Source organism: Giraffa tippelskirchi, chromosome 11, assembly GCF_054371585.1.
Source record: "Giraffa tippelskirchi isolate mGirTip1 chromosome 11, T2T-mGirTip1v1.2.pri, whole genome shotgun sequence".
Classification (NCBI taxonomy): domain Eukaryota; kingdom Metazoa; phylum Chordata; class Mammalia; order Artiodactyla; family Giraffidae; genus Giraffa; species Giraffa tippelskirchi.
The window spans coordinates 7,320,816-7,343,909 of record NC_137285.1 but is presented as its reverse complement, the minus strand read 5'-3'; the positions used below and the strand labels follow the sequence as shown (position 1 = coordinate 7,343,909).

The window sequence follows — 23,094 nt, the reverse complement described above, 5'->3', positions numbered from 1 at the left end:
AGGGCACAGCAACCCACTCCAGTATTCTTACCTGGAGAATCCCATGGACGGAAGAGCCTGGCAGAGGAGCAACTTAGCACGCGCACACACATGGAACCCTATGCTTAATTTTTTCAGGAACTGTACTGATGTACTGTTTTCACAGAGGCTGCACCATTTTAATCCCTAAATTCTGCTGTTTGAAGCTGCTAGTTTTGGGCCCTTGGTTTTGGTAGTCCAGGAAGCCAAAACAAGTCCCTACTATGTGTCGCACTGGGCTTTGAGGATATGATGCTGTGTGGTCAGGCCATTCAAGGTGGCGGTTCTCTTGGGACTTCTCTGGCAGTCCAGGGCTTAGGACTTTGCCTTCCAATGCAGGGGGGTGCAAGCTCAACCCCTGGTTGGGGAGCTAAGATCCTCTACATGCCTCTCAGTCAAAAAGCCAAAACATAAAACAGAAGCAATATTGTAACAAATTCGATAAAGACTTTAAAAATGGTTCACAACCAAAGAGTCTTAAAAAATCAAGGCAAGATGGCTGTACTCTTGTACTCTGTATCTCCCTCCCTTGCTCCACCAGCCCCCGCTTCAGCTGCACCTACACGCGAGACCACGCACGTGCTACCCTCTGTCCCTGCCAGGGATGGTTCTAATCTTGAAGCCAGAACAGCTCCAGGGGCTAGTTTATTAAAGAGAAACACCTGGATGATAATCAACCTGAGGGGTTGTGAGGGGCGTGCCCAAGAGGCTGGTTTCCCTGGTAACCAATGGACCCACGTGACATTGGTTCCTCCAATCAAGGGCAGCCTCTCTCCTTCCTCCCCCAGTGGTGAAGAGCGCTGCCATGTTGTGCTGGCCCCTTGCTGCACGAAGTGGGGCTGTTACTTCAGGACCCTTTCCTCTTGACTTGTAAGGTCCCCTGTGCCATAACCGTTGAAGTCTCTCTGTCTCCAGGTTCAAGGCTGGGCAACTGCAAGGCTCACTGACGGTTGTAAGAGGCTGAGGAAACTCGTGAGTGCGTAGGCATCGGGAAGTGACGGGGACGGAAAGTTGTGGGGGTGACCTGAGGTGGCGTCCACTAGCACGAGGGGCCCTGCGCAGCTGACCACCATGAGAGGCGTCTGTCTCTTCCATGAGATTGAGTATGTCCTGTTCAACTCAGAGTCTCCTTCCAGTTTAACGGTGGCAGCTCTGCGCTCGTGGTTCCTCTAACTGCCCGGGGTTGGCTGGTGAATACAGGCGAAAGGCGAGGACCTGGATTATCTGTCAGATACTTGGGGGTTACCTGGTCGACAAGCCCACTCCCCAAACCACCCCCCCTCAGTCCCGGCCACAGGAAGGGGTAGAGCAGCGATATAGGGGGCCGAGACCATGGCTACACGCCGGCTACGACTCGTTACAACAGGTGGGAGACGTTACCACAGGTGGGAGAGGTTACAAAATGTAACCAGAGTCTTGGAGCACCACAGCCACTGTTTGGGGTCTAGAACAGCCGTGTGTGACCTACGGGACCCCCTTGGACATGGATAGGGACTAAGGCCCATGAAGTCCAGCAATGGGCCAGTAAAAATACCGAACACTGGCTTTTCCACCTGCTTTACAAACTCTGCCGCTGCTGGGCTATGAAAAGACCGCTTAAACATTGAGCGGAAACTTGCTCTCAGCACGTGGACCAGGAGGCTGACTCAAGCCCTGTGAATTGTCACTGAGCACCCCAGGATCATCATCCCAGCGCCCACGCCATGTTAACCCAGAGCTATAGTCAACATCATCCGAGGTCAACTTGACACCAAAGAATCGTTGCCAACCAAGAACTGCCTTTTGCCCTTGACACAGGATCTGCCCTGTGTTGAGCCTGAGACTGGCAGGTAAGTCCCTCTGGTTTGTCTCTGTTGCCTCCTGAGGAATAGGGTTAGAAAGGGGTTTACAGATTTCACTTTTCCTCTCCCTGGCCGCACCTAAGGCTGCGACAGTAATTAACCTGGGCACCTACTGGAGAAAACGGGCTTCCCTGGTGGTTCAGTGGTAAAGAACCCGCCTACCAAAGCCAGAGTCGCGAGTTCGATCCCTGGGTTGGGAAGATGCCCTGGAAAAGGAAATGGCAACCCAGCCCAGTATCCCTGCCTGGGAAATCCCACGGACAGAGGATCCTGGCGGGCTACAGTCCATGGGGCTGCAAAAGAGCTGGACATGACTGAGCGACTAAACAACAAGAACTACTGCGGTCTGTTGTTAAACCGGTGTTCAGCGCCGGCTGTGGGGGCCGAGGGTGCACAGGCGCTGTAGTCCTGCAGGCAGAACAGAGACTCGGGGGGGGGTGGGGTTATCTCAGCACTGCTGTATGTCACTTCATGGCCGTGATCTTCCCTGTGTTGTGCCTGTTGAACATCTTACATTTCTTCCTTGGTCTGAGCGGAGGGAATCTGTTCACAGACTGGGCGACAATGGTGGCCTCATTGCTGGGTCCACAACGAGATGCTGTTGTGGTTGTCTGCTGGACTTCAAAGAAAAATTGACCCAATGAGCACCTGGCTTACTGGGGATGCTCCCTAGCTGCTGATGTCTGGGTTGCATTTGTGTTGTTTGGTTGCGGTGCCCTTTACCTGACCCCAGGGATATCTGGGAAGAGGGGCGGACCAGCATTGTAAGGGCTGTATAGAGGATGTAGGGGAGACGTGTATGGTGAGGCCACTCAAGATGGCTGCTCTCTTGCTTCCTGTTCATCTCCTGCTTGGCCAGCCCCTGCTTTACTCATGTGACCTCCCAATCCTCTTCAATTATAGGGCTTCACTGGTCCCTAGTAACTGGTGAGCCCACCTACGTCACTTCCCTCTACAAAGGGCAGCCTCCTTCTTCTCTGAGTAGCTGGAGATTTCTGCCATGTCCTGCTCCCTGTTGGACACACATGGCTCCAGGACGGGTTGTGTAAGATCGTCTGTCCAGTAAACCACTGATGTCTCTGCCACTGTCTCTGACTCTTCTTTGGTCTTAAGGCCAAAGAATGACAAGGCTCACAAGACCTTTGGGGTGCAGCCCAGTAGGTGGTAAACCTGGCAGACCACAGCCTTGCCGTCATGACACTTATCTGCAGATTGTTAAAACAGCAGATAAATGAGTAATGTAACGTCAGGTGTTGAGGAGTGCTACAGAGAGACAGCACAGCTGGGGGCATGGAAGTTGGGGTGAGCAAATCCCCTCACTCCAAGCCCCACTGGGGTCCCCTCTCTCCTGCCTGACCTTGGATTTGGTCAGGACACAGACTGTCTACAAAGAGAGTGTGCATGGCAGGTAAGGCCAAGTGCCCACCACGCAGTGATGGGGCTGGCAGAGGGGACTGAGAGCCTTCTCTAAACCATGGGGGTCGAGGATCCTGAGGGCACCCCACCGAGGAACAGCGGGTGCTGGGAGAGTCAAGGGCCTCAGGGTGACATTCCCTCTCCTCGGTCTGGCTTGGCCAGCCCTCTGCTCACCCTGGCTGCCCAGCCCAGGCCCTCCCCATTGCAGGCCACCCTGGAGATGCATTAACCTGTTTGCAGGTCTTCTTGAAATACCACGACAGTGCATTGTGCCCGGTCCCCTTCTGCTTGGAACTGTCCTCCTAACCTGGCTTCCCAGGCTCATTTCCCCCCATCTCTGAGGACTTCGACTCTTCCCCAGGGCCTTTCTGAATGGTCCAGGCCTGGATAGGTCCCCTCCCTGACACTGCCCACTCGGACAGAGCTTGGCACCAAATACATGCCTGATAAATATTTGTTGGATGGATGGATGGATGGGTGCTGGACCCTGCCAAACCACCTTCCTGTCCTTGGATTTTTTTTTTTTTTCCCCTACCAGGGTCACTGAGGTTTGCCTCTGTCTGCCTCCCCCAGGGCTCAACTGACCACACCAGTGAACCCAGCATGCCCCTGGGCCTGGCAGCTGGATGGCTGATGCATGCAAAGCAGGCATCTTCTTGCTCGACCGCCTGACCACCCTGGCGCGGCTGAATCTGAAAGCTAATGACATTATTGTGCAGAGACACAATGTCTGTGGGCATTTGCTGACCAGACCTTTGGTGTGGGCTTAATCCTGCATTCTCCCTGCGCTTTCCACGGGGACGCAGCAGTCACCCATCTTGGCACAGGCACTTCTGGGGAAGGTATAAATGTCACCTCCCGCTGGCAGGCTCCACAGGCACTCTCAGGGGCTGGTGTCACTGGTAAGAATGGCTCTCTTGCTTGTCTTGCCTTTTGCTCTCATCCTGTTCCCTGATGGAAAGGGTGGGAGACCTGGGTTCGAATCCAGAGGCTATCGCTTTCTGACCAGGTGACTTTGGGGCCAAGATTTCAAGGCAGTGAGCCTCAGTTTTCTTTTCTGTTAAATGGGGAGAGGGGCCGGGGTCCTAAAACCTCCTTTGCTGTGGGGCTCAGAGACAATGTAGGTGAGTGGTCCAGCGCGATGCCTGGCATGGAGCGTGTTCTTTGGCGATGCTCTTTACTGATACTAAACGATCTGTCAGCATCTTCGTTTTGCTAGCAGAGAAGAATATGACTGAGGGTTTGTGAGTGGAAGGAATAAACCCGTGGAAGGTTCAGCTTCACTTCTAGGGCGGTGAGTCAGTTCTCTCCACACCCACAAACATCAGCGGGACACCTGCTCTGTGTCCTGCCTTGGGACAGCTAGGAAGCACCCGCCCATCTCCGGGAAGCTCCCAGCCACAGGTGACTAAAGCTGGGTGGAAAGGACTCTAGTGAAGCCATAATCGCTGCTGTGTACTGAGCGCCGAGCAGGTTCCAGGGGCTGTCAAGTGCTTGTGGTTTTCTGGGTTCTATACTTGGATCATCACAACCTGTCCATAGACGTGACCAGGCGCCATCCTGTCCCCATTTTACAGAGCAGGAAACTGAGGCACAGAGGGGACACCCTTCTTAGGGGTTGATGCTGGTAAGCGGCAGAGGCAGCGCCTGACCTGAACCGACTGAGCTCAACCTTTAGTCTGAGGACGCCAGTGGTGGGGAGCAGTAATATGGGGTCTTGGGCATGGGGACAGACCCAGAGGGCTTGTTTCCTAGGGGAGAAGGGCAGGTTTGGCTCCCAAGCTGTTTAGTTGAATGTCCCCTTTTGGGGGAATGTCCTGGCCTGCCTGTGGTGTGGAAGGAGCTTCTGGAAGCTGGATGTTACCTCTGGAGAAGGAGACAGGTTCCCTTCCACACTGGGAAGATGCAGGCTGGGTTCTCTGCCCCTCCTGTGGGAAGGGAGGAGAGACTTGACCGTTGTCTGTACTTTTCTGATGTTCTCGGTCGTTAAGAAGTTCTCCTGCTGCTGCTGATCAGTGTCTGAAGTTGTGTTGTACTCATGTCTTTGCTTGCTTGTAGCCTGAGCTCCATAATAGACGTATGTACTAATCGTGGGGGGGCGGGTAAGACCAGTGGTGGAGAGGAGCGTTCTGGGTTCTGGGTGGTGGGGAGGCAGTCAAGGAGGATGTTGGGGGCAAGGGGCAAGGTGTCCGGGGACCTTCCTGGCCAAGTATGGCCAGGGCGTGAGTTTCCTCTGCCCACGCTGTTTTCTTGTACTCAAGAATTTTCTGCATAATATTGATTGATGTATAAGAAGTTGTGGCATAGTAGCGTCAATTGTCTGGGGCCACGTGGGTCCCCAGTCATGTTCTAGTTTCCCACTTTATTTTTTAGTAGACCTCATTTCTTTGTCCCCCCTCGGAGCTGGCCTGGACACACAGAAGCAAAGCCAGTGACGAATGTTCAGGCAGACGCTGGCTGTCCCCACTGCCCTAGGAGAACCTGAAACCAAGGAGGGAGATACAAAATAGGATGTGGGGCTGGAATGATGTGGCTTGGGCCCCCCAGTGAGGGAGCCGAGGGCCCAGAGGGGTCCTCACTGTTGCTTCCCCCATGCCTTCCAGGTCACTCCTGCACGGGACAGCCCACCATGGCCTCAGATCACCAGACCCAAGCGGGCAAGCCACAGCCCCTCAACCCCAAGGTGGGTACCATGTCAGGGGATGGGGTGGCAAGCACAGAGTCTCTCCAAGACTCGATTTCCCTTCTATAAATTGGTGGCTTCTTTTCTGGGGTCCCTCTCTCTGGGCCATAGTCTCCCCAACTTACACAGTGGAGAAGGGTGCTGATTCAGAAGGCCCCTTCCCAGCCCACAGCCAGCATATTTCTGACTCTGGAGACTCAATTTTCTCTGTCTTACCCTGCACTCCATTGCCCAAGGGGGCCCCCAAAGCTGGGGTGAACCCTCAGCCAGTCTAAGAGGGGGTTTGTGAATGGGCAGTGGGGTGGGCTTCCAGACTCCACACGTGCTGTGTGACCTGGACCAGTCACTTGACCTCTCTGAGTCTCAGGTTCCTCCTAAAAATGGGGAGAGTTGGACTCAGGGCCTAAGATATCTGTGAAGAGGCAAAAAAAACAGGTTCAGTCCCCTCTGCTTCGGGGGCCCCAGGCATAGATTCCATCCTGGAACTGCTTTTTTGTCTGACTTGGGACCCAGCTTGCTCCATTCTGCGCCCGAAAGGGGCTTACTTTCTAGAAGACAGATAAGTAAATAAACTAGTAAATTCATAACTTCAAGGAATGAGAAGTGTGAGGAAGAAACAAAAAGAGTAGGGTTCTTTAGAGTCGGGGTGAACAAGGAACATATTAGCTAAGGTGGTCAGGGAGGACTCCTCAGAGGAGGTGACATTGGAGCAAAAGCCCAGGTCAGGTGAGGAAGTATTAAAAATTGGGGAGTGGGGGTAGGGGAGAGTATTCCAGGCAGAGAGCATGGCAAGTGCAAAGGGCCAGGAGTCAGAGTGAGCCAGGACCTTGAGCAGCAAAAAGGCCAGTGGGATGTGGCTTGGAGCAGCCATCTAGTCGATTTCAGATGAGAGCCACTTACAGAGTTTAATGCTTCCTGGTGGCCATGTTGAGCTTTCCAGGTGGCTTAGTGGTAAAGAATCTGCCAGCCAATGATGGAGACTCAGGTTCGATCCCTGGGTTGGGAATATCCCCTGGAGAAGGGAATGGCAACCCACTCCAGTATTCTTGCCTAGAGAACCCCATGGACAGAGGAGCCTGGCGGGCTACAGTCTATGGGGTCACAAAAGAGTCGGACACAACTTAGTGACTAAACAACAAGCAGCCATGTTAACAAAGTAAGAAGAAGCAAGGGAAATTAACTTCCATATATTTTATTAAACGCAATATATCCTAATGTATAGTCAGTAGAAAAATTATTAGAGGAATATTTTACATTCTTTTTTTCATACTAAATCTTCAACATTTGATGTGTATTTGAAACTTACAGCACATTTTAATTCAGATTAGTTGCATACGTTCAATATACATCTAGTGGTTGCTGAATTGGACAGTGCAAGTTGAAAGGATTAGGTAATACATACAATTTTAGCATCCATCTGTGGATAAATAGCAACAATAATAATAATACTAAGCTCCTGGGCTGTCTGAGGCCTTTCAGATCCATGAGGAGGCTGTCCTTCATGCTCCTTAGCCTGCAACCCTTGTCTCTCAGGCCAGAGTGGTCATAATATGCTAGTCCTCGACTCTCATGTTCTGGATTCTTCTCGGTAAGCCTGCAAATTCAGCATGATTCGCCTCTCACAATCAAGGCAGCTGAGGCTCAGAGTGATCGTGTGGCTTCCTCGGGTTGCACAGCTGGATGCAGCAGAGGAGATACTGGAGCTCAGATCTCCTGCCCCATCCGTGGTCGAGTCAGTGAGCATCAAGCCTGAATTGAGCCCATGGAATCTGAGCCCTGCTGGGCCTCCCTCCCCTGGCTTTGTCTGCTTTGTGTGGCTAATCCCTGGCCTGGGAGAGAGGGGCATGTTGACCCAGCCAATGCTGAGCACCGTAGATTCTCCAGCTGCCCTTCCTGGGAGCCTGCTGCCCTGAGCCCAGCTCTTCAGCCAGAGGCAGCTTCCAGGGGAAGTGCATCTGACCCTGAGCTCTCTTTGCAATCATAAAAGGTGACAGCTGTCCCCTACACCCCCCCGCCCACTTCCAGTTAGCACTGGCTATGAAGCTGTGGGCAGTCCTTTGATTTTGCTGAGCTTCATTTTTCCCGATGAGGATTCTGCCAGCCGGTCCCTGGGCTGATTAGAGGACCAGATGAGGCAAGCGAGGTGAAGTCCTCTTAAGAGGTATCCCGAGGGGGAGGAAAACCTGCGGAACCAATGGGGGCTTAAGAAAAGGGCACAGGTGTGTGTAGTTTTACGGGTGAAGTGTGGGTGCAGGGTGGTACTGACAAGGGCAGGAGAAGCTTGAGCCGCATGACTTACTTAGCATCTTGCTGTTCCTACTCTGGTCCACAGACCAGTGGTACCAGAACAGTGCTGTAATGGAGACGGTGTCAGACAGGCCTGGGCTCCAAGTTCAGCTCTGCCACTCACCCACTTGGGATCCTTATAGCATGTCCCTTAATTAATATGATTATGCCTTCCACACGCAGAGCAAATATGGTATACTAACCACTATGCTCCTCTGAATCCTTCCAACAACCCCATGAGGTAGGTTCTGTCTTTATTTCCCATTTTACACATGGGGAAATTGAGGCTCAGAGAGGTGAAATGCTGCCTCAAGGTCTCACAGCTGGTCACTGGAGCTGGGACTATCAGACTTTATGTTTGGTTCGTGATTTCCAAGCACGGAACCCTCAGCACCCTTCGGGGCTCTCTGAGTCCTCTCCCCACCCCGCTGCCCTCTCCTCCCTCTTCCCCTTCATGATGAGAGTCTGACTCTCTCCTCCTGTTGCAGATCATCATCTTTGAGCAGGAGAACTTCCAGGGCCACTCACATGAGCTCAGCGGGCCCTGCCCCAACCTGAAGGAGACTGGCGTGGAGAAGGCGGCCTCCGTCCTGGTGCAGGCTGGACCGTATGTACCTGGGCGGGGGGAGGCCTCACTCGGTCAGGGGCTGCCAGGCGAGGCAGTCGCACTGTGGGGCGGGAGGGATCTGTCCTGAGCTTCTAGACTGTGCGATCAGGGGACCAGGATTTGGGGTCTCGGCAGCCTTCGGAGAGAGCTTGTGTTTTGAAGTCAGATAGAGCTAGGTTTCAAACCCTGGTTCCACCACTTCTGTGCTGTTGAACCAGGAGCTTCCCTGTCTGGGCCTCAGTTTCCTCCTCTGTAGGACAAGGCGAACCGTGTCCTCCTGGGGATGATGGGATGGAGCCCACGTGAAAACCCTGACACCAGAGTCAGCCACTTCCTTGAGGCAGGGAGATGGACACAGTGACTCCCGTGGACTTCGGCAGAGCTGCCAGTCTCTGACTCTGGGAGTATCCTCGCTCTGCTGGGAGGTCTAAAGCTGGATGTCCCAGCTCTGCGTCCACCCCTCCCTTCCCTGGTCCTGATGATAACTTGGTCTTTGTAGATTCCCTGACACATTTGGGGGCCAGCAGGCTTGGGACCCCAGACCCAAGAAAGAAGGGGAGGTGACTGGTCAGGTCAGACTGAGCCACACTTGGGTCACATAGTTGAGCACAGCCTTCAGGGTCCTGTCTGTGTGGTTCCCCAATGGTTCCTTCTTTGCAAGAGCCTCTGGAATCAGAGGTGGCCACCAGTGACACCCAACCAATGGGTCAGTGAGTCTGGTGTGGGCCCTAGGTGACCCGCACCACACCTCAAAGTTCACAGGGCATTCTGCAGAGAGTGATGACCCTACTTGAATCAGAGTCTGCTGGTGGACGACACAGCCAAAGGAATGGCCCCACGCAGCCCCACTAACCTGATGCACTCAGGACACCAGTGTGCCCAGGACCATGTCTTCCTGGACAGCTGAGGTTTTGACCATTGAAGAACCACATCTGATTTTTTTTTTTTTTTCAGTATTTGGATGGCAGAATTTCTCAAACAGACTTTACACTTCTCTGCTTTCTTTTTAAAAATTTATCTTTTGATATTTTTATTGTTTATTGTTTAACATTAAGGAGAAATGGTTTAGTGCAAAAAAAAAAAAAACCCATATGACTCTAATCTTACCACTCAGAAGTAACCATGAAGATTTTGATTTTTGTCTGTATATACTTAGATTTTTCTCTGTATGTATTTCACCAAATATATGTTAGGAGTATATTTAATCAGAAGTCAGATCATGCTTTACAAACTGTTTTATAACTCATTTTGAAAACTTTGCAAGATATCTCAAATTCTCTCTGTGTCATTAAGGAGCATTTTATGTCGATGTTTTTGAAAGAGCTGTTTGGAGATAAATCTGCGTCAGCGTCACAGAAGGGGGAGGCTTTGAAGTGCATGTTCTTGGGCCCCCTCCCTGCCCCATTGAATCAGACTCTTGGGTCTGGAGCCCAGGAATCTGCATTTCACAAACCTGCCTGGTGATGTTTCTGCCCAGTTAGGTTTGAGACCCTGTGTTCTAGCTCATTGTTTTTCATGCCTTTTAAACATTACATTACAGAATATTACCCAGTTTCCTCAACCAGGCCTTGCCGATTGGCTGTGTAACTTGTTTCTATTATTTGATATTACAAACAACAACAGCACGATGAACATTCTTACCCATATATCTGCAAGCTCTTGACAAGTGTTTTCTAAGGCCATGTGACCTAAAGCAGAATTGCCAGATCAAGAGGGCAGGCATCCTCTTCTAAAAGCAGCAAGAAACACCGTCTCCCCTTCGCTTAGGGACTTAGATCACTGTTCTGAACGGCTGTACTTGCCAGGCTGGATTGTTAGCCTCTGCGATGAACCGCCCCAGAACACGAGGCATCATGAAATTGTGCCGCCTGTCTCTGACTGTCCCCTTTCCTCTATTAGCCACGCCCCATTGGCAGGCAATCCTTCCCTTTAAGGTACTGTTTCTCTCCTACTGTGGATCTAAGACTGTTGGCGTTTTGTCTGTACAAAATGAGTCCAGAGACCACCATCAGGAACAAAAGAGGAAACAGACCCAGAAAGAATGGATCAGTATGAACAAGGAGTGTGAGCTTTAGAAGCAGTGATGTTCTGGAGTCCCTTCTCAGTGGTGAAAGCCAGCTGGGCACATTTCTTCCCAACTCCGTGTGCACTGATGTCACGTGGAGGGCTTGAAATGGGCCATATATGGTGGGAGTATTTACACCATGGGAACTGGCAAGCTGGATTTGTTTTCTTTTTGAGAGCTCCTTGTTAATTCACCAGTATACCACTGGCCCCAGGACATGGGTTCTGTACATCTGTGCTTGTTGCTAGGTCGTCTTTTAGGCTTCCTTTGTATTTCTTGATTGTGTTCCACATGATTGAAGCCAGCACTGTGCTGGGTTTTGGATAACTGAGTCGACGCTGCTCTTGGATTCACTATGCTTTGGTTTAGATGAGGCTGCTACTCATTGTGATGAGCTGGGCGACTGTGAATTTTGGGGACCTGAGCGAGGAGCCAGGGTCCCACCAGAGGAAGCCTGGACTGAGCCTGACCTACTGTCTCTGTGTGTCTCCACTGCAGCTGGGTGGGCTACGAGCAGGCCAACTGCAAAGGGGAGCAGTTCGTGTTTGAGAAGGGTGAGTACCCCCGCTGGGACTCATGGACCAGCAGTCGGAGGACGGACTCGCTCAGCTCCCTGAGGCCCATCAAAGTGGTAAGCCCCCATCCCTCGTCATCTTCCTCTCTTTGCCCTGCTTAGAGCCAGAGGTCTAGGGGCTAGCAAGGAGCCTTCCTCTCTGGCATCATGCCCCCGGCCGTGTGACCTTGCATAAGTCACTTCACCTCCCTGAGCCTCAGTTTCCGCATCTGCAAAGTGGGGATATTAATATCTATGGTGTAGCCTGAGCGTGGCCACAGTGCACAACTTCAGGGGCTTCAGGTTTCATTCAGAATGCTCCAGGGGGCGCTGCTCACATTCTAGTCTGTGTGGACGGTGCTGTTCAGGTCTGTGCAACTCCTGTCAATTGTTAGGGAGCAATATTTGCTGCTGTAAATATTCAGAGAAATTCTGGGTTTAGGGGGTGGAGGAGAAGGCAGCTCATTCTTGTTCATAGCTCATGCGCCTGTGACCTTTTGGAGCTTCTCAGATCCTGATTCTTACTGGTGTGTGGTCTGCGAGGGCCAAGGGACTAGTGATGCTCAGTTACACTCCCAAACCTCCCCAGCCCAGCCTGCTTCCCTCCGGAGCTTGATGCAAAATCAAACAACCTTGCATTTAGCGTTCTACAGATCTGAGTTCCTCTGCTGACTCTAGTCCTCCTGGCTGTGTGTGTGACCTTGGCCAAGTCACTTTCTCTGAGTCTCAGTTTTCTCATCTGCCAAATAGCGTGAAAGTGTTAGTTACTCAGTCGTGTCTGACTCTTTGGGACCCCCACGGACTGGAGCCCACCAGGCTTCTCTATCCATGGAATTCTCCAGCCAAGCATACTGGAGTGGGTAGCCATTCCCTTCTCCAGGGGGATCGATTCTGGGTCTCCTGCATTGCAGGCAGATTCTTTACTGTCTGAGCCAAGAGTAGCTTAAAGAATGAATGCTAGACAGAGAAGAAGAATGTCAGAGGAACAGGAGGATGGGAAGATATGTGGAGGGGAAGGAAAGCCAAGATATTGTGTCTACTAGAGGCACAATAAGCCTATGCATATTTATGTATCATGGCTACCATTTATTTTTTAAAAGGGGAGTTGAGGCTGTGGGAGGGAAAAAATGCCATTTCAGAGTCAAATACTCCCCAAAGTGTAGAAGCTGGAGTGAGTGTTTTGTGAAGGCAGCCCAGTAGAATGACCACTGTGGCTGGCCAATGTCATCAACACTCGAGCAGTAGGGGTCTTGGGCAGATGGCTGTAGGTGGAGCATGCTGGTCCCAACTCCAGGGCACCATGGGTGCCCTCACCCACACTCCCACTTTCCATCCACAGGACAGCCAGGAGCACAAGATCACCCTGTATGAGAACCCCAACTTCACGGGGAAGAAGATGGAGGTAATAGACGATGACGTGCCCAGCTTCCACGCCCACGGCTACCAGGAGAAGGTGTCTTCTGTGAGGGTGCAGAGCGGCACGTGAGTGCACACCCAGTCCTGGCTCGCCCCACCTCAGGAGCCCAGGCTCTGAGCTGCTGAGCCCTGCTCTGCTCCGAGCTCTGGGGGTCTTGTACGTTCCTGACCTCAGACTTCCCATTGGAAAATGGGCATTGAAATCGTCAGACGCCTGCACGTAGCTTTCAGTCCCTGAGGTTCCATCCTGACCGGCCTTTTGGGTAACACCTTGCCTTTGAAAGAGAGAAATCGTGGCATTAACCTCAACTCTGAAGAGCAGGACAGTGAATGTTGGGTGGGGGCAGGGTAAGGCAGAGGTGGGGGTGGGAGGAGATCAGAAGGCTAGAAGTGAGTTGAGTGGTCTTTACAGAGCTGAGAGAGACAGGAAGTGCAGCCCATGCTGGCCTTTTTCTGCATGCATTCCTGAGGTTGGAAATAAGAGGGGTCGTTCTCCACCAAATTAAATTTCTTCGGCACATAAACCTCGGTCACCAGCATTGGGGAGTTTCTCATTGTGAAAAATGTGGATTCTATGGGGAATCTGAAGATGGACTTTGGGCAGTGGTTTGCCGGAGCGAACTTGTACCAGCTTGCAAAAGCTGACTTAACTTTTCAGAATTTAATGTGAGAGGGTTGTTTAACCATTGGTAACTTGAAATAAGCCTTCGCAGACATATGTCCACCACAGAGATTGGAAAGTGTTACAAACAAGACATTTTTTCCCCCAAGAGGGCTAGCTTACCCATATATACTGGCTTTCTGGGGCTTGTCAAACTCTTAGAGTCTGCACAGTTCTGTATTCCTGTGCCCTGTCACTTACTCATTCATTGATTCAATTTGTCAAGTGATGTCATATTCCAGACACCATGATAGGTGATCAGTAATTCAAGGTAGATTAAAGAGACCTGGCCTCGGTCTTGTGTAGCTAAAGGTCTGGTTGGAGGCAACTGTTCATAATTAGGAATCCATGCGAATCTAGCCTCCTTCCTTAAAGAAGGGGCTCTTGAGCTGAGATCTCAAGAAAGTAGGAATTGTAGAAGTAAAGAGAAGGAAGGATGCTCCAGACAGAACAGCATGTGCAAATGTCCTGTGGTGAGAGGAGCCTGGTGAGTTCCCTGGGCTCTGCAAGGGATGGAGTGGCTGGGCTGCAGAGATACAGTAGCTGGAGTGAGTGTGAGAGGCAGAGCTGGAGGTGTCCACAGGGGCTGGCCGGGCAGGTTCATGGGGGCCAGGCCTGTGTGATGCCTCCTGGGGAGAAGACTGTAACAGTTGTCAGGTGCTCAGTGAGTGACCCCCTAAATGGTGATGGCTTCAAATGGTGGAGGGATCATGGAGGGCTCCTGGGACCTCTGCTACTGCCCTTTGTCTTTGTTGGGGATTGGGTAAGAAGCCTGTCTTACTCTAAGCTTAAGTGAGCTTGAGATCACTGCTTCCTCTGATCCCAGTGTCAGGCCTGCATCTGGGAATTTCCCTGGTGGTCCAGTGGTTAAGACTTAGTTTTCCAATGCTGGGGGTATGGGTTTGATCTCTGATCAGGGAGCTAAGATACCATAAACCCCAGGGCCAAAAAACAGAAACATGAAACAGAAGCACTAGTATAACAAATTCAGTAAAGACTTTAAAAAAATGGTCCACTTAAAAAAAATCTTAAAAAAAATAGTTGCTTCTGGAGGTAGCGAGCTCCCCATCAAGGGGAGGAAGTAAGCAGAGGCTGGACCCGGGAGGGGTGGTGGTGCTCTGCTCAACACCCAGGTAGTGTGGGATGTTTGGGAGGCCCATCCTTCCTAGTGGCTGAACCATCCCCCGCGTCTCTCTCTCCATCTGATCTCCTGTCTCCCCACGTGCTCCCTCAACCTCTGGCCCTGCAGGTGGGTCGGCTACCAGTACCCTGGCTACCGCGGGCTGCAGTACCTGCTGGAGAAGGGCGAGTACAAGGACAGCGGTGACTTCGGGGCACCCCAGCCCCAGGTGCAGTCCGTGCGCCGCATCCGGGACATGCAGTGGCACCAGCGGGGCGCCTTCCACCCCTCCAGCTAGTGCCCCTCCCTCGCCTCCTTCCCAGGGGCCTGGTCTCTGCCCAGCATCCCCCCAGCCATCCTGGAGAGTGAATAAAGTGTGACTTGCAACTTACCCGAGGCAGCGTCTTTTATCATCTGTGGAAGCCAGGGTGCTGTGTGCGTGCACGCGTGTGTGTGTAAGGCAGACTCACAATGACGAGAGACCCAGAAGGTGACTGGGTAAGGGGTGGGACAACTTCACTGAGACTTTTCAGCTCTGCAGCTGCTTAGCTCTGTGACCTGGGGCACATTGTCCAGCCTCTCTGAGCCTCTGCTTCTTCACCTGACTTACAATCCCCTTTGCCCCTCGAGTGACTGGCTTGGCTGACCTCTGAGTTGTCCTTGTGTAGTTGCCAAGCACAGTCATTCAGGGGCATGTGATGGTTGCTCCAGACCCTAAAAATGGACCCACTGCCTGCCGTTCGCACAGAATTGCCTTATCACCTTGAACCTGGGAGTTTATTTAAATCTGCTCAGAGGAGCCCCAAACCCTGTAATCCCTACCCTCATCCCAGAGAGAGGTCACAAAGACCCGTCTCTGTTTGTGTGTTTGTGGTCCCTTTGTTCATGCCTTGGTTGGGGTGGTCACTTAGTGTAGCAACTGAGGGCTGGGTTCCTGCATCTTATGAGTCTGGATTCAATTGGCTGTTCTGGAGCCCTGCCCAGTCATGGGACCTCAGTGCCTTCCTACTTTGAAAAATAGGGAAAAAATAGTGTCTCCCTAACAGGGTTATAGCAAGGATGACAAGATAATCCAGGTGTTCTCTACATAAATGTTAAACACTGGTTGGTCTTCTGTAGTATGAATGCCCGCTCCCAGAGAGCAGCTTCTTTTTACTTTGTCTTTGCTATCTTTTGATGGAATAGTTTTAAATTTTGATGTGATTTAACATCAGTCTGCGCCTTTATGGTTTGTATCTGCCATGTCTGCTGTGTCTTCTTTAAGAATTTCTTACCCCGTTTGTCATGAATATATTCTCCAAACTTTTTCCCTACAGGTTTTAAAGTTTTCCCATTTAAGCTCTCAGTCATCCTGGAGTTGATTTTTGTGTATAGTGTGTGGCAGGGACCTAATTTTTCATTTTTGATTTCTTTTTTCCCCACTTGGGATCAACTGTTGTCCTGGAGTAATTTATTGAGAAGTCCATTTTCCACCCACTGTGGTGCGAAGTTGCCTCTTTGTCCCATAGTAAATCGTCACATATACAGGGGGTCTATTTATGGGCTCTTTTTTTCCTGTTCCTTTATTCTATTTGTGTATCTCTGTATTCTTACCATGTTATGTTAATAATCATTGCTATGTAATAAATCTTGCAGTATGCGTGTGCATATGTGTGCGTGCGTGCTCAGTCCTGTCCTACCCTTTGCCCTAAATCATTCTTCTTCAAGGACATTTTAGATAAGCTTGCCCCTTTATATCTCCATATAAAATCATTTCCTCAAATCTAGAAAAATGGGAAACCCTATTGAATGAGCTAAAGAGATGAATTACCATGAAGGTGGGAACTAATAAATGTTGCCAGCTTGATTGTTGATTCATTCTTCAGCCAGCAGTCACCGAGTACCTGTTTTGTTCCTGGAACAGGCCGAGTAGGGGCTACAAAGGAAGGCAGACACAGCCTCTGCCCCAGGAAGCTTCCTCTCCCGGGGGATGGCAGTAGCTTCTAGAACCACGGTGGTGATGATGAGTTGAATTGTACCCGCCCCCCACCCCCAAAGTTCATATGTTGAAGCCCTAACCCCAGTGCCTCAGAATGCGACTTTATTTGGAAGTAGGGTCTTAGCCACTGGGCCACCAGGGAAGTCCCTATCTCTCCCTCTCTTCTGTCTCTCTTGGGACCTGTATTTCTGCTGGTGCCTCTGCCTCTTTCTCCATCTTTCTGTCTTTTAACTCTTCCCTCTGTCTCTCCGTCTCTGTTTTTTCTCTTTATCTCTATCTCCCCATTCAATCCCTATCTTTCCCCTTCATCCTCCTCCCTCCCTTCGTCCGTCTGCACAGGGGGCTGTCCTGTGTCCCCCACCCTCGCCCTCCTTCCGCGTGGCCCTCTCCCTTTGTCCTCTGGTCTCCACAGAGCCCGCGAGGCTTCTCCTTTCCGCCCTCCAGGAGCCACTTCCCCTTTCAGCCACCAGGTGTCAGCAGAGCATCGTCCTCAGGGCTTCCCGCCGCCCGCGAGCTCTGATTGGAAACATGTCCCGTCAGTCACAGCATGCAGGGCAGCTACAGGTTGTTATAGGTCAGGTGACTAACTCTGACCAGCAACCCTTGGGTGGTTCCTATTTTACAGAGGAGCAACTGAGCGTCGCAGAGGGAATGACTTGCCCAAGGCCACTCTGAGAGAAAGTGAAGAAGCTAGTGTCGGAACGGAGGACTCTGGCTGCCTTTGAACCCCCATGCTCCGAACCAGCCATTCTGAGGGACCCTTTTCCTGCTGCCCGTGGTCACTGGGCAGCCCTGCAGCCATTCCGACCTCTCTCTGGTGTTGGGTTGGTGGGAGGTCAGGGGGTGCCCATGGAAGCTTCCAGTCCTGGAGATGCTACGGGGCGGAGCGCCCTGACCCCGGCTTTAAAAATAAGGAGCCTAAAATAGCCCTTCCCGCGCCTCCTCCTCACTGGGGCATTTGATGCCGGCCGACGGGGCTGGGCTGCCGTTTCATCCGGCTCCTCTGGACAGGCCGTGCCGGGAACCTGGGCTGGAGGAGAGGCCCACCTCAGAGCCGCAGCAGCGTCTCCCTGAAAGCAAACGTTTGGTCCGGTCAGGATGGGGGGAGTTGATGGACTTCGGACTTGGGCATCAGAAAGCTTTGGCAGAGCTGCCCTGAGGAGATGCTAGAAACGAAACAGGTATGTGATGTCCCAGGGTTGGTCTCCTGAATTTCCATCACCCTTTGACCTCTTGAATTTCTGTTAAATGCTCCCACTACTCAGGAATTCCCTGATCCAAGCGCATCCCAACAGCCTCCTCGCAGGTCCCTCTGCATTCCTTCTGCCCCATCAGCCTCTTCTCCACACAGCAGAGGGAATCCACTCAAAAATGCAGACCCAGTAGTGACACTCTCCTGCTTAAACCTGCTGTGGCTCCCTGTCACCCTCAGGATAAGGACCCTAATCATGACTCATAAGACCTTTGAGAGCTAGTCTGGTTTTTTTTTTTTTAATTAAAAAAAATCTATTTTTATTTTTGGCTGCGCTGGGTCTTTGTTGCTATGTGTGGGCTTTCTCTCCTTGTGATGAGCAGGGATCACTTTTTGTTATGGGGTGCGAGCTTCTTACTGCAGTGGCTTCTCTCGTCGCGGAGCCCAGGCTCTCGAGTGTGGGCTTCGGTAGCTGTGGCTCACATGCTTAGTTGCTCCATGGCGTGTGGGATCTTCCCAGACCAGGGAGTGAACCCATGTCCCCTGCTTTGGCAGGCAGATTCTTATTCACTGTGCTGCTGGGGAAGTCCCTCATCTGTCTTCCGAAGGCCTAAGCACGATGTGGCTGTACATTTCTTTGATTCCTTCATTTCCATTCCATCCTAGACTGAAGTCTCCCTAAGAGCAGGGACGAGGTCTGATTTGCATTCTATGTATTCAGGAGCCTGCACACAGTTGAGGCTTGATAGATGCTGAATGCATGAAGGAAGGAGGGAAGGAATGAATGGGTGGTCCAACCAAGAGATCAGGGGTGGCTGAGAGGACAACCTCCTTAGAGCTGGTCATGCCCAGGTCAAGACTGGCATTCTAAGAAAGATCAGGCAGCAAGGTGCAAAGCTTGTCTTGCTCCCTGAGCTGGTATGGATCCCTCCTTCCCCTCCTCCTTGAAGTAGTGACCATCCGCCATGAGTCCTTCCAGAGCACAGACTCTGGAACGTATCAGAGGGTGGAATGTGAGCCCTGCCTCTTCACAGCTGTGTGGCCTTAACTGATTGAGCTGACGTTCTTATCTGAAAATAGAATGTTTGTGACTTGTTCAGCAACAGGTCCTCCGAAGCGAACAGTCCACAGCCCAGTGCCTGACAGGTCCTTGGAAACGAAGAGTCTAGAGCCCAGTGCCTACATGCTCAGGAACAAAGGTATTTGTCTCTTTTAAACTTTCAATTCTCCCTCCTCCTCTGATGTCATCCCAGCCATCTCGATCTATAGCAACAGTCCCTAATCTTTCTGACACCAGGGACTGGTTTCATGGAATGCAATTTTTCCATTGACTAGGGGAGGGGGGAATGGTTTCAGGATGATTCAAGTGCAGTACATTTATTGTGCTTTATTTGTGTTATGGTTACATCAGCTCCACCTCAGGTCATCAGGGACTAGACCCTGGAGGTTGGGGACCCCCTGGTGTAGAGAGTATGAAGCAAAATATTCCCAACTATTACCTACAGTCTAGGGCAGGCCTCAGAACCTCAGCTCTCCTGATGTGGGTCCCGGGACCGACTGGGGGCTTCCCAGGTGGCTCAGTGGTAATGAATCTGCCTGCCAATGCAGGAGATGCAGGTTCGATCCCTGGGTCGGGAAGATCTCTTGGAGTAGGAAATGGCACCCCATTCTGGTATTCTTGCCTGGAAAATTCCATTGACAGAGGAGCGCAATGGGCCAGAGTCTGGGGGCCCACAAGGAGTTGGACAAGTCTGAGCGACTGAGGATGGGACTGTCCTGTGCATTACAAGTTGTTTAGCTGCATTGCTTGCCTCTGTCCAGTAGATGTCAGTAACACCCTCGAGTTGTAACTCCAAACAGCCAAGTATCTCCTGGGGGTGCAGACACCCCACGCTGAGAACTGGGAATCCTAGAACTAGGGATACTTATCCTGGGGGATGGGTAAGTATATTTTTAAAGATGGTAGTGGATGGGGTCATAGGCCAGGGTGCAGACAGGGAGGGCAGCAATTAGGACAAACTACGCACAGTAGGTATTTTCTCCATGCCATGTATGAGATAGATTCAGATAAACTGTCAGAGCTGCAAGTGGGTGGGCAAGTCTGCCACTTCACAGATGGGAAAACTGAGGTCTGGAGGCAGGGGCTTTGTTACTGGCAAGCAGAGAGCCTTGGGTGTCTAAAATGCATATGCAAAAATGTCTTGGCATTTAACATGTACATATATATTAGATGTATATTTGACATCTATTGTACATAGCAACTCTATTAAAAACAGATATGGAGTCATAAACAGGAAAAGAAATTTAGAGTTTTATTTTTTTCTTTGTACCATGTGTGGGCACCTGTGCCTGTGTGTGCACGCGTGTGCGTGCACGCACACACACACACAGGCAGCTCAACCTTCTTGCGTCTTTCTGGTGCTTCTGAGAAGAGGCAGTGGAAGGAATTTGGGATGTATTTTCTGCCTGCGGTCTTTTGGTCTTGAAGCCTTGTGGGGAGGAGAGTAGGGAGGGCAAGAGGTGCAGATGAAACAGAGGGAAATCTGAGGGCTAAATGAGAGGACAGGACCATTGCGTCCTTTTGTTTTATCCAAACAAAAGGTGACTGTGATCTGGTTTTGAATGAAAAGGGCTGAAGTTTACCTTCGATTTTATAAGTGAGTTGTGAACAGACACACAACCGTGACAAGAGGAAATGATGAAGGGGAAGGAGGGAGTGACCATCTTTCAACCTTTTGGAAGCAGCCCTTCAGACATTCCCTAGATGGCCCTGGAGGGCCCTGAGGGGCTCTGAGCAAGGGATTGACTTGGTCCTCCATTGGCAGTAGAGAGCACTTCTCTGGCTGGTACGAAGTTGGGGAAAACAGGGAGAGACTGGACTGACAAGAGAGGGCAGCTGCCTGCCTTGTTGGGGTGAGGGTAGAGGATGGAGTGAAACATCGGTGCGCCCACTCCTTGTGAGGGGCACTTAGGCATCCTGCCGTATACGTGCAGTGTTGCATGTGGTCCAGGGCCATTAAACTTTTCAAAGCACATTTGTTTGTTTCTTCTGACATTTTAAAATAAGAAATAAAATGTTATTAATATGGTACAGTGGGCTTCCCTGGTGGCTCAGTCGATAGAGTCCGCCTACAAGGCAGGCGACATGGGTTCAATCTCTGGGTGGGGAAGATCCCCTGGAGAAAGAAATGTCAACCCACCCCAGTAGTCTTGCCTGGAAAGTTCCATGGACAGAGGAGCCTGATGGACTATGTAGGTCCTTGGAACCGCAGAGAGTTGGACACGACTGAGGGACTGAGCACACACACAGAGTGTGGTATAGCAGTGTCCTTCTGAATCCATCCCCTTTCCCACTTTTGCCTGAAGGTAACCACTTGTATCTTAATTTATTTTTTGACTTTTATTCCCTATGCGACTATCCATAAACTATGCTTAGTCTTGTTTCCAGACTTGACATAAACATGATATTCAGTGTACGCTTTCATAACTTAAACTCTCCCCTCAATATCATGCTTCTGAGACTTATTCACGATGTTAACATGTAGTAGATTTAGATCATGCTTCTTAACAGATAGGGAATGTTTCATGGTACAGACATACTGCAAGTCACTCCTCCCATCCAGTATTGATGGGTATCGATGGATGTTCCTTCTCATCTGATGTTACTATAAACTAAGCTGCATTAACCTCTCTTGGAGTGGTCCTATGGCTCTTTGTGCTGAGAGCAAGAACACTGCAACTGAGCCTAAATAACCCTTGTTTCCTGATTCATAAAAATAGGCACAATAGCAGTACCTACCTTACAGGGGTGTTGTCAGGACTGATGTAATAATTAATGTTGGTGAAGCTCTTGGAGCAGGGTGGTGTCACGTAAGTGTTTGAAATTTCATGCTGTTGTAAACTGAGCTTAGGACAAAGTGTGAATGGAGTTATGTAACAGCTTCCTTCTCCAGGCTGTTTGACTTTAGACAAGTCACTCAACTTCTCTGGGTCTCTCCTTTGTCATCCATAAAACGAGGTGTCATGAAGATTACGTGAGATGATGCATGCTATATAATAGACAACTCAGCAAAGATCCACTTTTGTTTTCATCACTTCTGTTTCCTCACCCTCGTGAGATTGTTCGGGTATGTGTTATTTTCCTCTTGGACAGACAAGGAGACTGAGGCTCAGAGAGGTAGAGAATCTTTCTGTAGATCACACATCATGTCAGAATGAATGGATGTTCTTCAGGCAGCGCCCCTGCATTGGGTCCCTGTGGCTGTTATTGTAGATCTCCAGGGCCCTCCTGCCTCCTCCTCAGATCCCTGGACGCCCCTCTCCCCCTTCCCTCACTCACCCCCAGCCTAGACCTGAAGCTTGCCCACCCTCTGTGTTCTTGCCATGCAGTGGAACTGATACAAAGAGTCCTCCATGTGGCCTCTCAGAAACGCCACCTGACGCTCCTGTATCGTGGCAACCACAGAATCAAAACAAGCTCTTCAGAAAAGATCATAAAGGAAGGGGAGGTCAAAGCCCCCCCTGCTCCCCCAGAAGGCCACCCCTCTGTTGATTCCCACCGCTGGGCTTTCATCTTACAGAGCTGACCTGGTTAGCATTGTGTCTTCACAGTTAAAGGAATTTCCCCTCAAATTGTTTCCCTCTAGCTGCCTGGGGCTGGGAGCCAAGAAGTGGGGTTTAAAATATACAAAAGGAAATGGAGCGCAGAGGAGAAAAGCCATCAGAGAGTGGGTACTCTGGCAGAGCAGAGTGGGTGCTGTGCCACGGCTGGGCCCTCCCTGACTTCGTCTTGGTCCTGAAGTCACTGCGGACCGAGCAGTTGACACCAGGACCCCTCATATCCTTAGTTGTCTCCTTTTGGAATTTCACCCCAAGTCCCAAAACTAAAGCTAAGAAGGTCCTGGAAAGCCATCTGATCCAATGCTTTCCTTTTTTTTATTTTAAAGCAATGAAATTCTTTTCTGGATAATCTAGTATAAGGCATCTCAATATGCAATACAGATAAGAGCTTGTTGGAGTGGAAGGGGGCACCTGGACTTCTGTCTTGGGGGCTCCCCTCACCCCCTGCTCAACGGAGCCCTTCAACTTCTGCTTCCAATGTCAGTGTCCTAAGTGCACACAGGACAAGTCTAGCTCCTTCATTTACAGATAGAGAAGCCACTGTTATGGATGGTAATTATTAACTATTTTTTTAACTGAAGGTTATGACCAACCTAGATAGCATATTGAAAAGCAGAGACATTACTTTGCCAACAAAG

The 23,094-nt window shown here is 50.8% G+C and overlaps 2 protein-coding genes and 1 long non-coding RNA gene across 9 annotated transcripts in view; 2 read left to right on the top strand and 1 right to left on the bottom strand.

The window, feature by feature from the left end:
* Positions 1–804: 804 nt before the first annotated feature.
* On the top strand, positions 805–15,057 carry CRYBB2 (crystallin beta B2). Of its 6 annotated transcripts, none has more exons than XM_081542950.1 (7): positions 805–990; positions 1,698–1,847; positions 5,879–5,958; positions 8,733–8,851; positions 11,415–11,547; positions 12,809–12,951; positions 14,796–15,057. In XM_081542950.1, exons 3-7 carry the CDS (start codon positions 5,905–5,907, stop codon positions 14,962–14,964), a joined length of 618 nt encoding a protein of 205 aa, XP_081399076.1. In that variant the 5' UTR covers positions 805–990; positions 1,698–1,847; positions 5,879–5,904; the 3' UTR covers positions 14,965–15,057. The 6 variants fall into 6 exon arrangements, with proteins under 6 accessions (XP_081399076.1, XP_081399075.1, XP_081399077.1 ...); XM_081542949.1 differs by having other exon boundaries at positions 1,644–1,847; XM_081542951.1 differs by having other exon boundaries at positions 1,610–1,847.
* Positions 15,058–17,177: 2,120 nt separating this feature from the next.
* GRK3 (G protein-coupled receptor kinase 3) overlaps positions 17,178–23,094 on the top strand; it is a 184,144-nt gene continuing 178,227 nt past the window's right edge. For both annotated transcript variants that reach the window (XR_014069073.1, XM_081542945.1), the window contains exons 1-2: positions 17,178–17,825; positions 18,937–19,035. The gene's annotated coding sequence lies outside the window, so the exon portion shown is untranslated. The remainder of the gene's footprint in view (positions 17,826–18,936; positions 19,036–23,094) is intronic.
* LOC145526683 (uncharacterized) lies at positions 20,130–22,382 on the bottom strand. Its single transcript, XR_014069074.1, has 2 exons — positions 21,636–22,382; positions 20,130–20,885 (listed from the first exon to the last, which is right to left on the bottom strand). It is a non-coding gene; the product is annotated as an uncharacterized LOC145526683 (long non-coding RNA).

Coding starts and splice junctions, on each gene's coding strand:
- CRYBB2 (XM_081542950.1), top strand. CDS start 5,905: ATGGCCTCAGATCACCAGACCCAAGCGGGCAAGCCACAGCCCCTCAAC. Junction 8,852..11,414: donor GTCCTGGTGCAGGCTGGACC/GTATGTACCTGG, acceptor TCTCCACTGCAG/CTGGGTGGGCTACGAGCAGG. Junction 11,548..12,808: donor CCCTGAGGCCCATCAAAGTG/GTAAGCCCCCAT, acceptor TTCCATCCACAG/GACAGCCAGGAGCACAAGAT.